The sequence below is a fragment of the Mycteria americana genome, chromosome 1 (genome assembly GCF_035582795.1).
Source record: "Mycteria americana isolate JAX WOST 10 ecotype Jacksonville Zoo and Gardens chromosome 1, USCA_MyAme_1.0, whole genome shotgun sequence".
NCBI classification, from domain to species: domain Eukaryota; kingdom Metazoa; phylum Chordata; class Aves; order Ciconiiformes; family Ciconiidae; genus Mycteria; species Mycteria americana.
The window spans coordinates 34,404-49,678 of NC_134365.1; the positions used below are offsets into that span (position 1 = coordinate 34,404).

At 42.9% G+C, this 15,275-nt stretch overlaps 1 protein-coding gene across 6 annotated transcripts in view; it reads left to right on the plus strand.

Moving 5' to 3' along the window:
• Positions 1 to 343: 343 nt before the first annotated feature.
• GOLGB1 (golgin B1) overlaps positions 344 to 15,275 on the plus strand; it is a 53,637-nt gene continuing 38,705 nt past the window's right edge. For 2 of the 6 annotated variants that reach the window (XM_075504026.1, XM_075504152.1), the window contains exons 1-8: positions 344 to 425; positions 4,255 to 4,392; positions 6,477 to 6,573; positions 7,211 to 7,363; positions 8,127 to 8,279; positions 11,943 to 12,095; positions 13,420 to 13,542; positions 13,983 to 14,096. In XM_075504026.1, the coding sequence (XP_075360141.1) occupies positions 6,484 to 6,573; positions 7,211 to 7,363; positions 8,127 to 8,279; positions 11,943 to 12,095; positions 13,420 to 13,542; positions 13,983 to 14,096 (786 nt within the window). In that variant the 5' untranslated portion in view covers positions 344 to 425; positions 4,255 to 4,392; positions 6,477 to 6,483. Of the gene's footprint in view, positions 426 to 3,718; positions 3,823 to 4,254; positions 4,393 to 6,476; positions 6,574 to 7,210; positions 7,364 to 8,126; positions 8,280 to 9,769; positions 9,794 to 11,942; positions 12,096 to 13,419; positions 13,543 to 13,982; positions 14,097 to 15,275 lie in introns of those variants that run through there. The other 4 variants (XM_075504084.1, XM_075504220.1, XM_075504310.1 and 1 more) reach the window with 4 other exon arrangements.

The following is a 15,275-nucleotide window of genomic DNA, read 5'->3' on the forward strand; positions in this document are numbered from 1 at the left end:
CCCACCCAAACCATTCTGTGAGCTTGCAGCACTTACAGCGCTGCCCGGCAGCGCAGCAACCAGCAAGCGCCCAGACCCGACACGCCACCCTCTCACCACACCCCTAAATATCTCTCAGAAAGCTTTGGCTGATTGGTTGCTACCTTGTTATTGGGCGGGTCCCCAAGCCCTACTTGGGATTGGTGATTTTGTGCCATGTGTCAGGACAACCATGGCGCTGAGAGGGCTGCTTCGCCGCAATTAGCCGATGATCACGCCTATCTTCGTGTCTCCGTAGCTGACGGGCTGTCCTCCTGCGGGGAGGCGGGGCCGCACTGGAGGCGGAAGCCGCCGCGGCGTGTTCCGGTGCTGAGGTGGCTGGGGGCGGGATTGGTTTTACAGCGGCGGAGCCGTCACTGTGGTCGGCGGGTGTGGGTCGTCGGCAGGTCAGTGCCTCCCCTCCACTTCTCGGTGTTGTCCTTCCGCTGTGTGCGAGGTCGGCGCTGTCGCCCGGCTCTCAGAGGTGGTCCCGGGTCGGGCTCCTTCGGCCGTGCAGCTCTGGGACACCGCTGCCAGCCCCGCTGAGAGCGGCCCTGCCGGCCTGCACGGCCCAAGGAACCGGGGCGGGTTCGCAGCTTCTTGGGGTCCAGGTCGGTGAGGAACAATGGGGCGGGCTCCGGCCGGCGGCAGTCTTTCTCTTCTGGGCTCCGTGGCCCGGCCCGGCCCCACCACGCCGGTGCCTACGCTGCGACCGTGCCGCCTTTCGCCGGCGGTCTGACCGCGGTGTCCAGATGTCACCGGTAGCGGAGCCCGTCCTGGGAAGGTTTCTGCCCTGTGAGGCCCATCGGGGGCACTGCGGTCAACTTCGCTCTCGTCGGTAAATCTGCGGGACTGGCGGGGCAACCGTGCATTCCTGTAGTTGCATCGACGCTGGCTTCCCCTTCCCTTGGTGGAAGGTTGTTGCTAGTTCCTGAGGCCTGGGATTGTGGGTGACAGCGGTGGTCAAGATCTGTTGCTCTCCTTCAATCCTTGTCCCTTTCAGAGCTCCTCTGCACAATGTGAGAGGTTTAATCCAGGGCTTGTGTACAGCAGCAATGCTTTCAGTGCCTGTTTGCCTTCAAAAGAAGGAAAATGCAAAGAATTAAACTTAATTTATCTATAATAAACTTATAATAGAATAAATTAGGGAAAAATACTGTTAAGTCTTTCTTCGCTATGGCTGATACCTCGAGATAGAAATGCATGGATTTATGCACTGCTTATTACTTGTATGCAGACTGTCCTATGACTAGTAATGGAGTTAGGCTGTTTGGGTCAGTAAGGGAAGTATATTTCAGAGTAAAGAAGCCTCTTCTAGAATACCACTGGTGGTCCCAGTGTTCAAAGTAAAGTCTCACGAGCAAAAGTTCATTAGTCATAGGAATGCTGAGCAAAACATTATTGTCAACTACAGCCAGAACACAAACTTGCTGGCTTACATCATGAACACGGTGCAGGTCTTTTGTGTTCTGCTATTAATTACAAAAATGGAAATCCATACCAAAGTCAGTATGACCCTGGAAGAGCAATAGTCTTGTCTCTGAAAGCTGTACTGTTTACTTTATTTGGGTGAGGCAGTGGAACACAGAATAACCTCTGTCCTTTTGTGTTTGTCTACTTCTGTTTATGAGGAAATTGGCCAGCATTGTATAATGCTTTCCTGCTATAAGCTCAGAAGTAAATACAAAGTGCAAGCACCAGGATATTCCTGCCACAAGTCCTTGAGGCCAATGCATAAGACAGCTACCACCTTGTGTGTGGACTGTTGGCTTTGGGACAGTATTTAAAGCTATGTTATGCTTGTTCCTGGATTTGTTCTCAGGGAGGATTCAAAGAAGACTGAGCCAGGCTCTTGACAGTGGTGTCCAGTGACAGGATGAGAGGCAACGAGCACAAACTGAAACACAGGAGGTTCCCTTTGAACATCAGGAAACACTTTTTTACTGTGTGGGTTACTGAGCACTGGCACAGGTTGCCTGGGGAGTTTGGGGAGCCTCCATCCTTGGAGTTATTCAAAAGCTGTCTGGACATGGTCCTGGGCAACTGGCTGTAGGTGGCCCTCTTTGAGCAGGGAGATTGGACCAGATGACCTCTGGAGGTTTCTTCTAACCTCACCCATTCTGTGATAAGATCCTCCCTGAGCCTTCTCTTTGTTGTCCTTCACTGAATTTGCTCCAACAAGTTCCCACCTCTCTTGTTCTTGTTTTCTCTTGTTCTTGTACTGTGTCCACAGAACTGGACACAGTACTCCAGATATGGCCTCACCAGTGCTGAGTAGAGAGGAAGGATCACCTTCCTCCTGGCAGTGCTCCTAATGCAGCCCAGGATGCTATTGGTCTTTGCCATGAGGGTGCGCTGATGGCTTATGGTCAGCTTGTTGTCCACCATGATCCCCAGGTCCTTCTCTGCAGAGCTGCTCTCCAGCTGGTCTGCCCCCAGCATGTACTGGTGCATGGGGTTATACTTCCCCAGGTGCAGGAGTTTGCATTTCCCTTTGTTGAACTTCATGAGGTTCCTGTTGGCCCATTTCTCCAGCCTGTCCAGGTCCCTCTGGATAGCAGCACACCCATTTGTGGGGTATCAGCGACTCCTTCCAGTTTTGTGTCAGCTGCAAAGTTGCTGAGGGTGCATGCTGCAGTGATACCAGCCAGCTGCCTCTGCACTTCTGGGTGTATCCTGTCAGGCCCCGTGGACTTGCGTATGACCAGTTTGTGCTCTCTGGCCTGGTCATCTTCCACATAAGGTAGGTCTTCCTTGTTCCAGACTTTCCATCAGGTGTCAGTGGACTGGGATTCCCAAAGCCTGGTCTTGCCACTAAGAACTGAGGGAAAGAAGATAGCGAGTACCTCAGCCTTTTCTGTGATCAGGGCCCCTGCCACATTTAGCAGTGGGCCCATGTTTTCCCTGGGCTTCCTTTTGCTGTTTATATAATTGTAGAATCACTTTTCATTTCCCTTCACATCCCTTGCCATATTCAGCTCACCTGAGAATATAATTTAAAAGTGAGTTCAAAAGATGCGAATCTGTAAGACTTGAGTTCAGGTTATTAAAGTCCATGCCTGTGCAAATAGGTGCAGACAGGCCTCAGTTCCTCTGTTTGCATTTTGAGGAGGCCAACTGTGAGCCAAGCCCAGCAAGGCATATTAGCTTGAGTTCAGTATCAGGTTAATGTAGCCAGCCTGGACAAAGGCCAGGGAGTCTTTTCTCAACATAGCCCATATACACATGCTTGAAATTGTATATGCCTGTAGCATGCAGATATGTGCTGAGCCCCATACATATTTCTGGTTACAATGGATGTCTGTAAATGGCTAGATCCCACTTTTTTTTCCATATTTCTAATACCACTTCTAATAATTCATCTATTGGTTCTACCAGCCCTAAATCATGTTATCTTATATTACCTCATGCCACATCTCAACAACATATTGTGCATTTGTGACTTTAAGAAGCTGTGGCCTAATGCTCAATAGGAAGATCAGATCCATCCTCTTCAAATATTGGTGACAGTCAGAAAGAGGCATTTTTGCATTTGGATGACTGTTTTTTAAAATGTGCTTTTACCACTGCCAAGACAGCAGGTTCTGTTCCTCATTGGGGCATCGTGGGGGTGGTGGTTTACAAAACTATAAATACTTTATTATTCCTATAATGAACCAGGGATTCCAGGTCTTTAAATAAGTCTTTTATATTACCAGATTGGTGAACAGTTGACGTTGACAGATGAAATTTCTCTAGCAGGAACTATAAAACTATATTATTCTGGAATTCCATGCCTCAGTCTCACCCGGGGCCAGCTGAGAAGTAAGCAAAGTGCTAGTACTTTTTTCACTGGCTACTGTATTGATACAGAACGTGGACAATCCTGGCTTTCTGACAGTATGCTTCTTGAGTAGTTTCGTCCTCTAGAACTCTTTGCAAGAGACTGTCTGAGGCCTGGCTTCTTGCCTCACGTCTTTTTACTTCACTAACTGCTTCTCAAGCATTTTATTCTGTAGGCTGAAGAGACTAAGATCATGCCATACAGCGTAAGAAACCAGGGCATGTCTCTGCAAGAACAGGAGAAATCCAGTTTCCCAAACAGGGAAGACTTCTCACTTTTTATGCTTATTGCAAATGACTGATTGTAATAATCCCAAAGTGTGCTGTGTAGGATGAAGAATGGGCTTATTTATTTACTGTTGGATAAATTATTTTCCTCTTCTTTTTTTTCTTTTTTTTTCTCTCTCTGTCAAGAGTCTTGGTTCATGCAACCTGTCAGTACCCAAGAGATAAAAAAGAATGGTGTGAAGGACCTGTGTGTGACTGCTCTGCCTTGGAAACCTCTTTACTACTGAATAAGCAGACCTATGAGCTACTTGGTGCATAAAAGAGGTTGGTGTTCACATGCCCTTTTTTGCTATTGATACTCTAATGTGCATTGTGACATTTTCTACTTTTGCAAAATCAGATGGTTAGAAGGTGTTACTGCTACAGAAAAATAATGCACTACTGTTCTCTCCATTGTCAATATTTCCGCACTTTAAGTGGCAATCTAAGAGCAAAGATTTCCTTACTAAGATAAAGGAGGTCAGGAATGAGTGGATCATTGTAGCCAGCTTTAGAAGCCTACTTCTAGCTAAACAGAGACCTCTTGTCATGTTAAAAGATTCCATTTGATGGAGATAATTAATGTAACGTAAACTTGATCTTATGGCTAATGTGAGTTTGCCTAGTTTCAGTTTGCACTATTGGAGCTTCTTTTACATTTGTACAAATTATTTTGCCATTTACAGGCATGGACTTACAGTTGGGACAGATCTGTAGCTTTTTTGTTAAGAGATATGTCAAATGTCACGTGACCTTTCTTCATAGAATACTAGAATGATTTAGATCTTAAGGGACCTTTGGAGTTCATTTGGTCAAACCCTCTGCTCTTAGCGTGGCTAACTTCAAAGTTAGATCAGGTTGCTATAAGCCTATTCCAGTATTTTTAATCATCTTCCCTGTGCATTTTTTTTTTCTGATGGAAATTTCTTGTGCTGCAACTTCTGTCCACTGCCTCATGTCCATCTGCTGTGCACCTCATAAGAGGTGTCTGGTTCTGTCTTTAGCTAATAGGCGATTATAGGGAAGACAGCAATTATATCCCCCTCCTCACCCGCTGTTCTCAAGGCTGAGCAAGCCCAGCATTCTTAGCCTCTCCGTATGTCCTGTGATCCAATTCCCAATCATCCTGGGGGCTTTCTGCTGTACTTGCTGCAGTTTGTCCCTGTCGTTTTTGTGTATCAGGGAGCTTGAAAGTGGACACTGTACTTCAAATGTAGTCTTACAAGTGCTGAATAGAAAGGAATAATTGCTTCCCTCAACCTGCTGGCTGCGGTCTTACTAATACAACTCAGTATATAGTTGACCTTCTCTGCTGTGAGACCACACTGCTGACTCATGTTGAGTTTGTCCACCAGCATCCCTAGCTTGTCTTCTGCAATAGTTTTACAGCCAGTTGGTCCCCAGCCTGTACTACTGCATATGTTTGTTCCATCCCAGGTGTAGGGCTCTGTATTTGCCTTTTCTGAACTTCATGATGTTTCTATCCATCTGTTTCTCTAGCCTGTTGAGATCCCTCTGGTTGGCAGCTCTATACTTTGGCTTATCAACTGCTCGTTAGAATTTGGTGAACTTATTGAGGTAGATTGTATCCCGTTGTCTGGGTTAATAATGGAGAACTTAATCGGCCACTCTCCCCAAAATGGCAAATTATGTATTGCTGGCTGGTACTGCTGCATTTTTCTGGTTCTTCACCTCCGCTTGCTGGATCAGTTTGGCTCCTGAATTTCAAAGAAACGAAAAAAGGTATGCTAAGCAGCAGCCAGGGAATATATGCCCTTTCCAGACTATTCCCCTGTGTAAAGGTCCTGTTGTGTCACATACGTGACATGCAGAGGTCTCATCATCTCCCTAATGTGACACGCTTGCATCTACTTAGCAAACATCAGGGCTGAGTTCACCATTCCCACTACTTATTAACAGAAAGCTTATTTTATGTATTTACAGGGCATGTTTGGCCTGTAAAGAAGTGACTTCATTTAAGAATCACTTACTTTTCTTTTGAGTAAACTGAACAGATCATGGTTCTGTAATGTCATTGTTAAGAAAGATCAAGAATGAACTATGAGGGTGACTGAAAAATACATTTTTATACCAGATTTCTAATCATACATGTACAGCGGTGAACGTATCTTCATGTGTCTTACCAGCACATCCTCTGCTTTTATGTTCAGAGAGTCTGGCTGCTTTTGTTAACATGATCATTTCTTTATTCCTGAGGTTTTACTTTGGCTTTTCTCTCTTGGCAGAGGAGACTTATTCCCTGTAAGCCTGGTCACCTCTATAACGTTAGAGATCAGCATGAAGGGATGCTTATTGTTCTTAGCAGTTTTGACTCTGTAACTGTATTCTGACTCTTTGTTTTGTTTTAGGCTGAAGATGCTGAGCCGTTTGTCAGGTTTAGCAAGTACTGTTTTACAAGAGCTGTCAGGTGATGATGGAGATGCAGTTACTGAATCCTCTATTGCTGTAAGTACAGTGTTATCTAAAGACTTTCAGATCTTATTGAGAGTTAGTTTGGGGAGTGTGAATCACTTGACTGCAGTGAAAACTTGTTTCCTGCTTCTTCATTGCTGAGCACTAGACTGAGCTGTCATTCCACTCTTCTTCTCCTATATTCTTGACCTCTTAAGTCAGCACTTTTGTGGGGCAGACCATAATCTCCTTAGTTTCCACATGTCAAGGTGATCCTAGAAAACAAACTAGAATTAGGGTGGAGAAAGACTTTTAAGAGTACTAATGATTCTGTGTAGCAGAAAGGGGAGCTCTGCATGATTGGGTGACAGTGGAAGACTTGATCTGTATGTTGCCCTTTGGTACTTGAGACAGTGGATAGTGTGTGAGTGGTAGAGTCTCTCCAGTGCCACTCATTTCAGATTTGCTGGTGGTGTGTTCAGCAAAGGTGCTCTTTTCTGTGTATTGGCTCATGGGCATCCCGAGCTTTCCTCCTGGTTTCACCTAATTGTGTATAGTTCTATAGGCTTCGTGAAATGCTTGCAAGGAACACAGTGCAGCATTTAGGAGCGGAGCTGAAGATCTCATTTGGATGATATGCTGCAGTCTGTTTAGACTTTTTTCCTCCAGAGCACTTGTTTCACTGTTTCAGGTACAAGCTTTAGAGCCAGAAGCCGAAAGCATGGAGGAGGCACCTGAGGAGCTATTGGAGCGCCTAGCCCAAACAGAAAAACTAGTTGTTCAGCTGAAGGATTTGATCCGAGAAAAGGATGCCCTGCTCCAGCAAAAAGAAACTGTACTCAAGGTATCATTTCTTTCACTGGGGACCTGGGAGCATGAGTAAAATGCCGCTTCAGCTTTCTGTGCAAGCCAGTCTCTGGTTTATTTTGAACATTTGAGACACCTGCACTACTAAATGCATCAATTCCAGAGAATTATTGTAATCCAAAGAATGGACCATAACCCAAGAGATGTAGGATAGCTTCTGTTCATTTTACTTAGGGGTAATTCCTTCTAGACTATATAAGTTATGTCCAAGTTATGTAGCGTTTTGTCTTGGTGCTTCTCAAGGCCCGTGCAGATTCCTGGTGGCTCTAATAAAAACTAATATCTTTTTTGTGAGGTTTTTCTTTCCCAGCTTCAGTGTGTTTGAGACAAAGAGTAGGCTGTGCTGCAGTCACCCAGCAGTCCAGTGGTTTTATGGCACGTAACCAAAGATACACATTGCGTACCCTGAGGCATGACATAAGAGAAAGTGCAGTTACTTGAGATAGTGTTGAGGGACTGCATATAATAGAGGAAGTCAAACTGAGTTTGTACTAACTGCTAGGAGAAGTCCCTTGAGTGATCTATCCCTTGAAGAGAAAGTACTAGAGCAGAAGCTAACTATTTTGCTGTGTTCAGAGTATATTTGTTTCCTGGATGTGTTTTAATCAGCACTGTTACTGGGGAGGCAGGTTTGGACAAAGAATGGCAGACTGACAAATTATGTAACTTTTCCAAGTGGTGCTTTCAGGGTGATAGCACTGGAATTTTAAGTGTAGTCGGTTTGTATTCTTCTTTTACAGGAAGAGCGAGAGGCTGCAGACGCTAAGCTGATGAAGCTTAAACTTCAGGCCAAAGCCAAACTGGCCTCTCTGAACAAACGCATTGAGGAGCTGACAGAGAAAGGACCACCATTGCCTGCACAGACCTTATCAGAAGAGCAAGTGTATCCCAAGGTTGGGAGAACAAGGCTACTTAAAAGATGTTAGCCCCTACTGATAACCTGGTGCCACCCTACATTTTAGGTCCCAGTGAGCTAGCAGGGTCTCTCTCTCTTGTTAGCAGGACATTTATAGTTCCAGCAAGGATGTCTATGCTGTAGGAGGCTGGTCTGTCTAGCTTCCTTGTACTGCAGATGCTCTTGGAGTGCACAACTTGATCTCCTCAAGGGTATGGGCTAGTTTCACTTAGCTACAATAGATTACTGAAGGTGTGCAAAGTTCTTTCCTGCAGAAATCACATGTCCATCTGAGCTGTAAGTTTCAAAATGTTATCTATCATGCAAGTACAGTAAAGGAGAGGGAAGGTTGGCTGAAATACAAGAACAAGGAGGTAAGGAGGTCATTAAAATTGAAAGGCAGTAACTTAGATGTAAAAACAAAATTTTTTTTTTTTTTTCCAGCCATGTAGCTTCCTGTGCCACCACAAAGTTTTATGGTTAACAAGCCATAATTGTGTAAAGCTAGGTAAAAAATGAGGGGAATGTGTCCTGTACCAAGACATTAAAGAAGCTATTAGCTACTAGCTAGAAACTCCCATTGGAGCTGGTAATTTTTTAAAAATTAAAATTGTTCTGCTGACCACATAGTTTTCTTCAAAAGGTTAGTAATATTAGGCAAGGGAAATGTGATAGAAGTCCAAACAGGTTGCAGGACATCAGATGATGTTCATTAAACCAGAGAAGATATGGCTTATTTTGAAACATTGAAAAAAAAAGATTAAAATATTATAGGAAACATTAAAGGGTTGATGGCATCATAAAATCATAGAAATGTGCTACTGTAATTCACTTTAGAATACAATCTTGAGAATCTTTCTCAATGCAAAGCAGCATTTGGTTTTCAGACAGGAAGAATTGGATGATCTTGAGGATTGACATAATATAAAAATAAAGCAAAATTTAACAAGTGCAAGATCAAGTACTTGTGGTATCCTGCCACTGCATACTGCAAGGCCATGAAAAAATCCCCCAGCTGCAGAGGACAGCGAAGACCCTGGAGGCTGCTTAGCTATGTCACTTCACATTGCTGTCCTGCTGCTGAGGCTTTTTTTAGCTTATTCATGTGTAGCATGTGTAGACCTGTGTGCTGTTACATTACTTTGTGGGGACTTGCTGTTGGACTAATGAGTGTTCTTGCTTCAAATTTATCAGTTGAAGAAGGCAAAATGAGAGAAAGCTTATAATCAGTTAATCAGTGTGATGTAGATTTTAAAAAGAGGCGTACTCTTTTTTTATGTAAGGCAAACAGTTATCCTTCCAACTATTGTACTGAGTGGCAAGGCCTCGTGGAGAGTTGTCATGTTCTGTTCACTTGGAATTAGGAAAGATAAATTCTGAGAGCAGCAAAAGACTTTCCATTCTGCCATCATGCTAGTAGCTGCTTTTACAAGACACTCAAAATAGCTTGGCTACTTAGTCAACCAAAGGCAGAGAGGAAACATCATTTCTTTCTACAGTTGTATGAGGAAGGTAAGCACCAAGAAAATGGGAGAACTGTTAAAGCGAAAGGACAGTACTGACAGGTGAATGGATGGGTGTAAATTAGCCATTAAGAAAAATGGCCTTCTAATTAGAGTAATGAGGTCTTGATACAGTCTCCAGTGGAAATGGGTGTGGACCAGAGCCTTATTGGTTTTGGGTTAGAACGTCATTTAAGAGAAATGATGTTAGGGCAGTTACCTGCAATATTATGTATTGTACCCAGAAAGCACTTTCTAGATACTTTCTTGTAAGGTTAGACCTACTGAGAAGCTACAGATTTCTTTATTTATTTATAATTATTTCCCCAAGTAGATGCTGTCTTGAGTAATGGTAATATTTCATAGACAGATACCCTGTCATTTGAAGATGAAAAATTTAGATTAGGGTTGCATGTTGTGCTGAGGTATTGAACATTAGTTGTTCCTTTTGGAAATCATGAGGGATAAATATAGCAAAGGGCTTTTTTTTCGTCTCCATGGTGGGGGCCCCATGAGAAGACTGTATTTTAGATATCGAATTGGTACTATTACTTTCTGGGCTTTTGGAGTGCCTCATTTTCAGGAGAATTTAAATATCAGCTTATATCTTTCTATTAAGTAGTTGATATTTATATACAGAACAAGTGAGGCTTCTCTTAAGCTTTTAAAGTGGGTAAACACAAATTATGTTCAGATATAAGAATTTATACATTTTGGAAAAACATGATATTTGAAGGCTTGAGCTCTGGGAATTTTGTGGCTGTGCTACTGTCCTTAATTGTGGTATTCCATGTAGTGGCCAGTGTGCAAGGACTTTATCAGCAGCTTTTCCAAATCCGACTGTAAATATCAATCCTGAAAGCTAATCCCAAGTAAGCAAACTAATCCACCCATCTTTTCCCCCCTAGTAACTGCTTTGCCCCAGCCTTATAAATTATGTATATCCCTGGCTTCTTAAAGCTTCCTGCACTTCTGTTGTTTCTTTTTTCACCTGTTCTACTTCTAGGCTTAAGTGCAATTAAAGCTTTCCTTGTCTGTCTATTCTACCTGCTTCCAAAGACCTTCTCTGTAGGTGACACATCTTTTGAGAAACAGTAGCTTCTCACTTATTCTTATTATGCTGACTTATAAGTCCTTCTAAAAGCCTTCATAAATTTTTAGAATGGGTTTAAAGGATATAAATACTCTGCAGACTCCATATGCTATTGGTGATCTTTGATCTAATACCTGTAACAAGGAAAAGGAAAGAGATACATTTTGTACATATTCAGTAAAAAATCCCCAGCACTAAGTGCTTGAAGTAGTTTGGAGTGCTGAGATGATAACAATAGAAGGATGTTTTTCCTGCTTCTCAGTGACTGTGTTGATATGCTGGACCTAATACGTGACTTTATGTTAAGTAGATGCACAACTGTGGTATTAGAGAATTGCCTGCCATACAGATGGTCTTTGAGAGACAAAAAAAGAGTGCAGGTGTAGTGTCTGAGTAAACATAGCCTAAGCACGTTTTATGTGAAATGTTGTCTGAGTTTAAATTTCTTGGTCATAAACAGAGGATTTTAGTGCCTCAGAGTGGAATAGAACCTGATGATTGTTTGCATGTTCCCTTTGCTTATTTCTAACAGGTTCATTGCTATAAATCCCTTTAGTCTAAAGAGATTTCCATGGGAATTTTCTGTAGTCTAGAATGTTTAATGTCTGCCCATTTGTCCTGTGGAGAATATTCTTCTATTGCTAATTTAAAAAAGGTTTGTTTCTGGTATTAGAGAAATCTGTGAAATTAAAAAGCCTCACAAATCAAGGTGGTCATATCGTAGATTATGTATTATATTTTATTTAATAATATGATTTACCTTAGTTTATATGGTAGGCATTCATGGATAATTAGCTGTTCCAAAATGATTTGACACTTCCCAGTTAAAGACATCTTGTGCATATCTACACAGAAATAGGCAAAATAGTTACTTAACGTAGGACAACTTCATTTCAAGAAACAAAGAAAATGTAAAATTAAGAAATGCAGTAGAAATAAGCATCTGGTTAGGAGTCAAGAGTGCAGTAGCATTCTAATTTTATTTTTTTTTAATTGACTAGTAATACTGATCAGTTTACTTTCTTCTGTTTCTTTTCTTCCCACTTCTTTCCTCTTGCAATGTCAGAATAACCAAAATACAAGTGAAGGGCATAGAGAGGAAGCCGAAGCACTAAAAGAGCAGCTCAGGGAGCAAGAGGAGACTGTTCAGGATCTGAAGGATCAGCTGGCTCTAGCCAAAGTGAATCTGAAAGATGCTGAAATCAAGTATGCAACACAGGTACAGAAAAATTTTTCTGTTCATCAGCCTGTGTGTGTCTGTTTCCCACCCCACTACTTACACTAGACCACTCTTGGTAAAGAAATGTTTTCTAATGTCAAGTCTGAACCTCCCCTGATGCAGCTTTGAACCATTCCTATGCGTCTTGTCACTGGATAATTTGAGAGACAGTTGTTCCTGAGGCCCTCTGACCTGTGGTCCCACTGCAGTTGCTGGCACTTAAGTTCACTTGCTCTAATCTCTCCAGTTGCTGGCACCGTGGACACACAGGCCCTTTGACCCACAGTCTGATTCCAGTTACTAGCACTTAGATCCCCCCCCATACACACAGAAATGCACACAAAATGGAGACCCTCTGCCACAATGAAAGAGTTAGAAATGGTGTTTAGTAAGAAGACAGGACAGACTGCTGATCAGGTGCAGGGCATGGCCAGACAAGCATATTGAACAGCCACTGTTTACACAACTGGCCTTTTTTAATTCCCTTGCCCTCTATTTTTTCATTTTTTTTCCTCCCCAAATCACCTAGGTCCATCCATTTCCCTGCCTTTGGTTCCTCCTCTAAACATTCCGTAAGTCTTTGGCAATCCTAAAAGGCTCTTCACCTGTGTCCCATAATATATCCTATACCTAGGCAGTAACACCCTTGGTGCAAAAGGTGCTCCACAGTTAAGTTGTCTTAATGGGTTTCACACTTGGACAATGGGACTGATGGTCCTCTGAGGAGGGGGGGAACAGCCCCTGGAAGGGCCTGGACAGGGTGTCCCTTCCTCCAAGTCAGAATTTGGGTTCTTTCCTGCCTGCTATTGCTGTTCTGTGATGGGCTTTGGAATAGCTGGGGCAGAGTATTCTTCCAGCTCCCAGACCTGCCATTGCCTCTCTGTATTCTACTGTGAATGTGCAGAGGAGCTTTTTATCACGTAATAACAGCTGTTATGTTACATTGTATTTATTTATGGAAAGATTTTTGTTAATACTCTGAATTGCAGGTTTAGCTTTTGATCTGTGAATTGGGCTGCATCCTATACAAATAAAAACCCAGAAGTTTTATAAACTTGTAATTATATAGTAATCATATCTTTTATCATTCTGCATATTTCTAGATGAAATTCTATGGGTTTTGCTTTCTGGGATCTGAAATATTATCAGTTAATAGGTACATATTAGTAGGATAAAGATACCATTTGACCAAGGTGACATAGGATTATCAAGCTGAAGACCTCATCACACACATAGTATGTTGGTGTATGTTGAAAGCAAGCCTGCATGTCTGTCAAGCTCATAACCTTCTTGGGTTTTTTTGTTTTGTGGCTTATATTTTCAGCTGAGCTCCCTGCAGGAAGTGATTCAGGAGAAGGAAGCTCTCCTAGAAGAGCAGGTTCACCAGCACCAAGCAGAATTGCTCAAGATAGCGGCCCAGTCAGATCTGGAAGTAGAGATGCAGCAGGTATATTTGATATAATAATCTTATTATGGGAGGAGAAAGGAAGAGAAATTTTACCAGTCTGAAGACACCCTGAGAGAGCAGTTCTTATCAAAGTAACTCAGAAGGGGTGAGAAGAGATATGATTTGACTGTTTGGGGTTTTTTGGGATGCTACTTTAGACTTTTAGAGTCCTAGCTTCAATCTGCAGATTTGCTATCAGTTGAAAAGAAAGAACAGTTAAAAAGAAGTATTAAATTATTGTGCTCCAGTTCCCTATTTGTGGAACAATGGTGAGCTCTTCCTACTGCTCTACAGCTCCAGAATGAGTGTCAACAAAAATGAAGCTATTCAGGCTATTAAAGTAACTGTGTTATGAAAACTAGGTGTATGGATGAAACCAGGAAATCTAGCCTTCTTATGTTAGCCTCCCAGATACTGGTATAGCACTGTCTCTCTCACAGAACCTACGTACACTTCAGAGAAAGCTAGAGGAGCAGGAAGCAGCTCTACTAGGACGAACTCAGGTGGTAGAATTGCTGCAGCAGGAATTACATACTGCTGAACAACAAAACCAGGTACCTTTTCATGCTTGGCTTATTGCCTTACTCTCATGTGTAAGTGGTGGATGGGGCCTTTGCCAGGAGCTCAGAAGGTGCCAGCTTATTTCTGGCACCAGGTTTCCAGCATGAAATCATCTGGGGGGCTCCCTCAGGTCAGGTTTTAGAGCTGCAGGTCTGTCTGCATAGCTTTTAGTCAGCCCAGCCAAACAACAGGGATAGGGACACTGCAGCAGCCATCTCTAGTGTCCCAGATTATGGGCGGGTGGACAGGGACAAAATCTATCCATACTCCACGCAGCTGACTGATACATTCAAAGCCATCAAATACACAATGCTTCTTCACCTAAGACAAAAGTGTCTAACACAGTGCTGCTGTAGCTACACTGTTTCTGGACTGCAGTATCCAGGCCAGATCAGAGCATGTACAGATATTCTTTGGTATGTCTTGCTGAGAACTTGCTAATATGATGACACAGCTTCTGGAGTGGTATTGGCTCTCACTTAATCATTTTAGAGTGTGAAGAGAATGAGATCAAGTCTGTGCATATATGACTATATATACATGTGCCCCTTGAGACAGGGTTTAGTACACCATCTCTTAAAAGGCTTGTTTGCAGATATAGGTTGAGTGTACTCTTTTTTTTTTTTTTTTTTCCAATATCTGAACTTCTGAAAATAATTCTTCATCCCTTTAGAAGAGACTTATACTGTATCAGTCTCAGGTTAGTAGGCTGGACAATCTCCAGCCAATCTAGTGCTGAACCTCACTTTGGTAATTTTTACACACTTATACACCACTCTGTTTTCTTTTCCCATGTGTCCCAGCCAGGCACAGAGGTGGGACTTCTTACCACCAGGAAGAGGTAAAGAACTTCAGTGAGCTGACTTGTACTTAGTACTGATTACATTGCTCACCAGGGTCATTCATGGAGTGGCGGCATGGATATCTTCATGGCATGGTTGTTGGGGTCCCCTGACTCCTCCTCTGTGTCTTTGACTCCCCTCATGCACATTATATGGTCAGAGAGAGACCTTGGTACACATATAAACTTGAGGCCATGTGGCTGAAGCTTCTCTTCCTACCCATAAAGTAAAGGGAGCTCCTTATCAGCCTCCTCCTGAAACTAGCTATGCTGACTGTCCCCAGCTCCAGGAGGAGGAAGTTTGACAAAAGGAATTCTGGCAAGTGTAGGG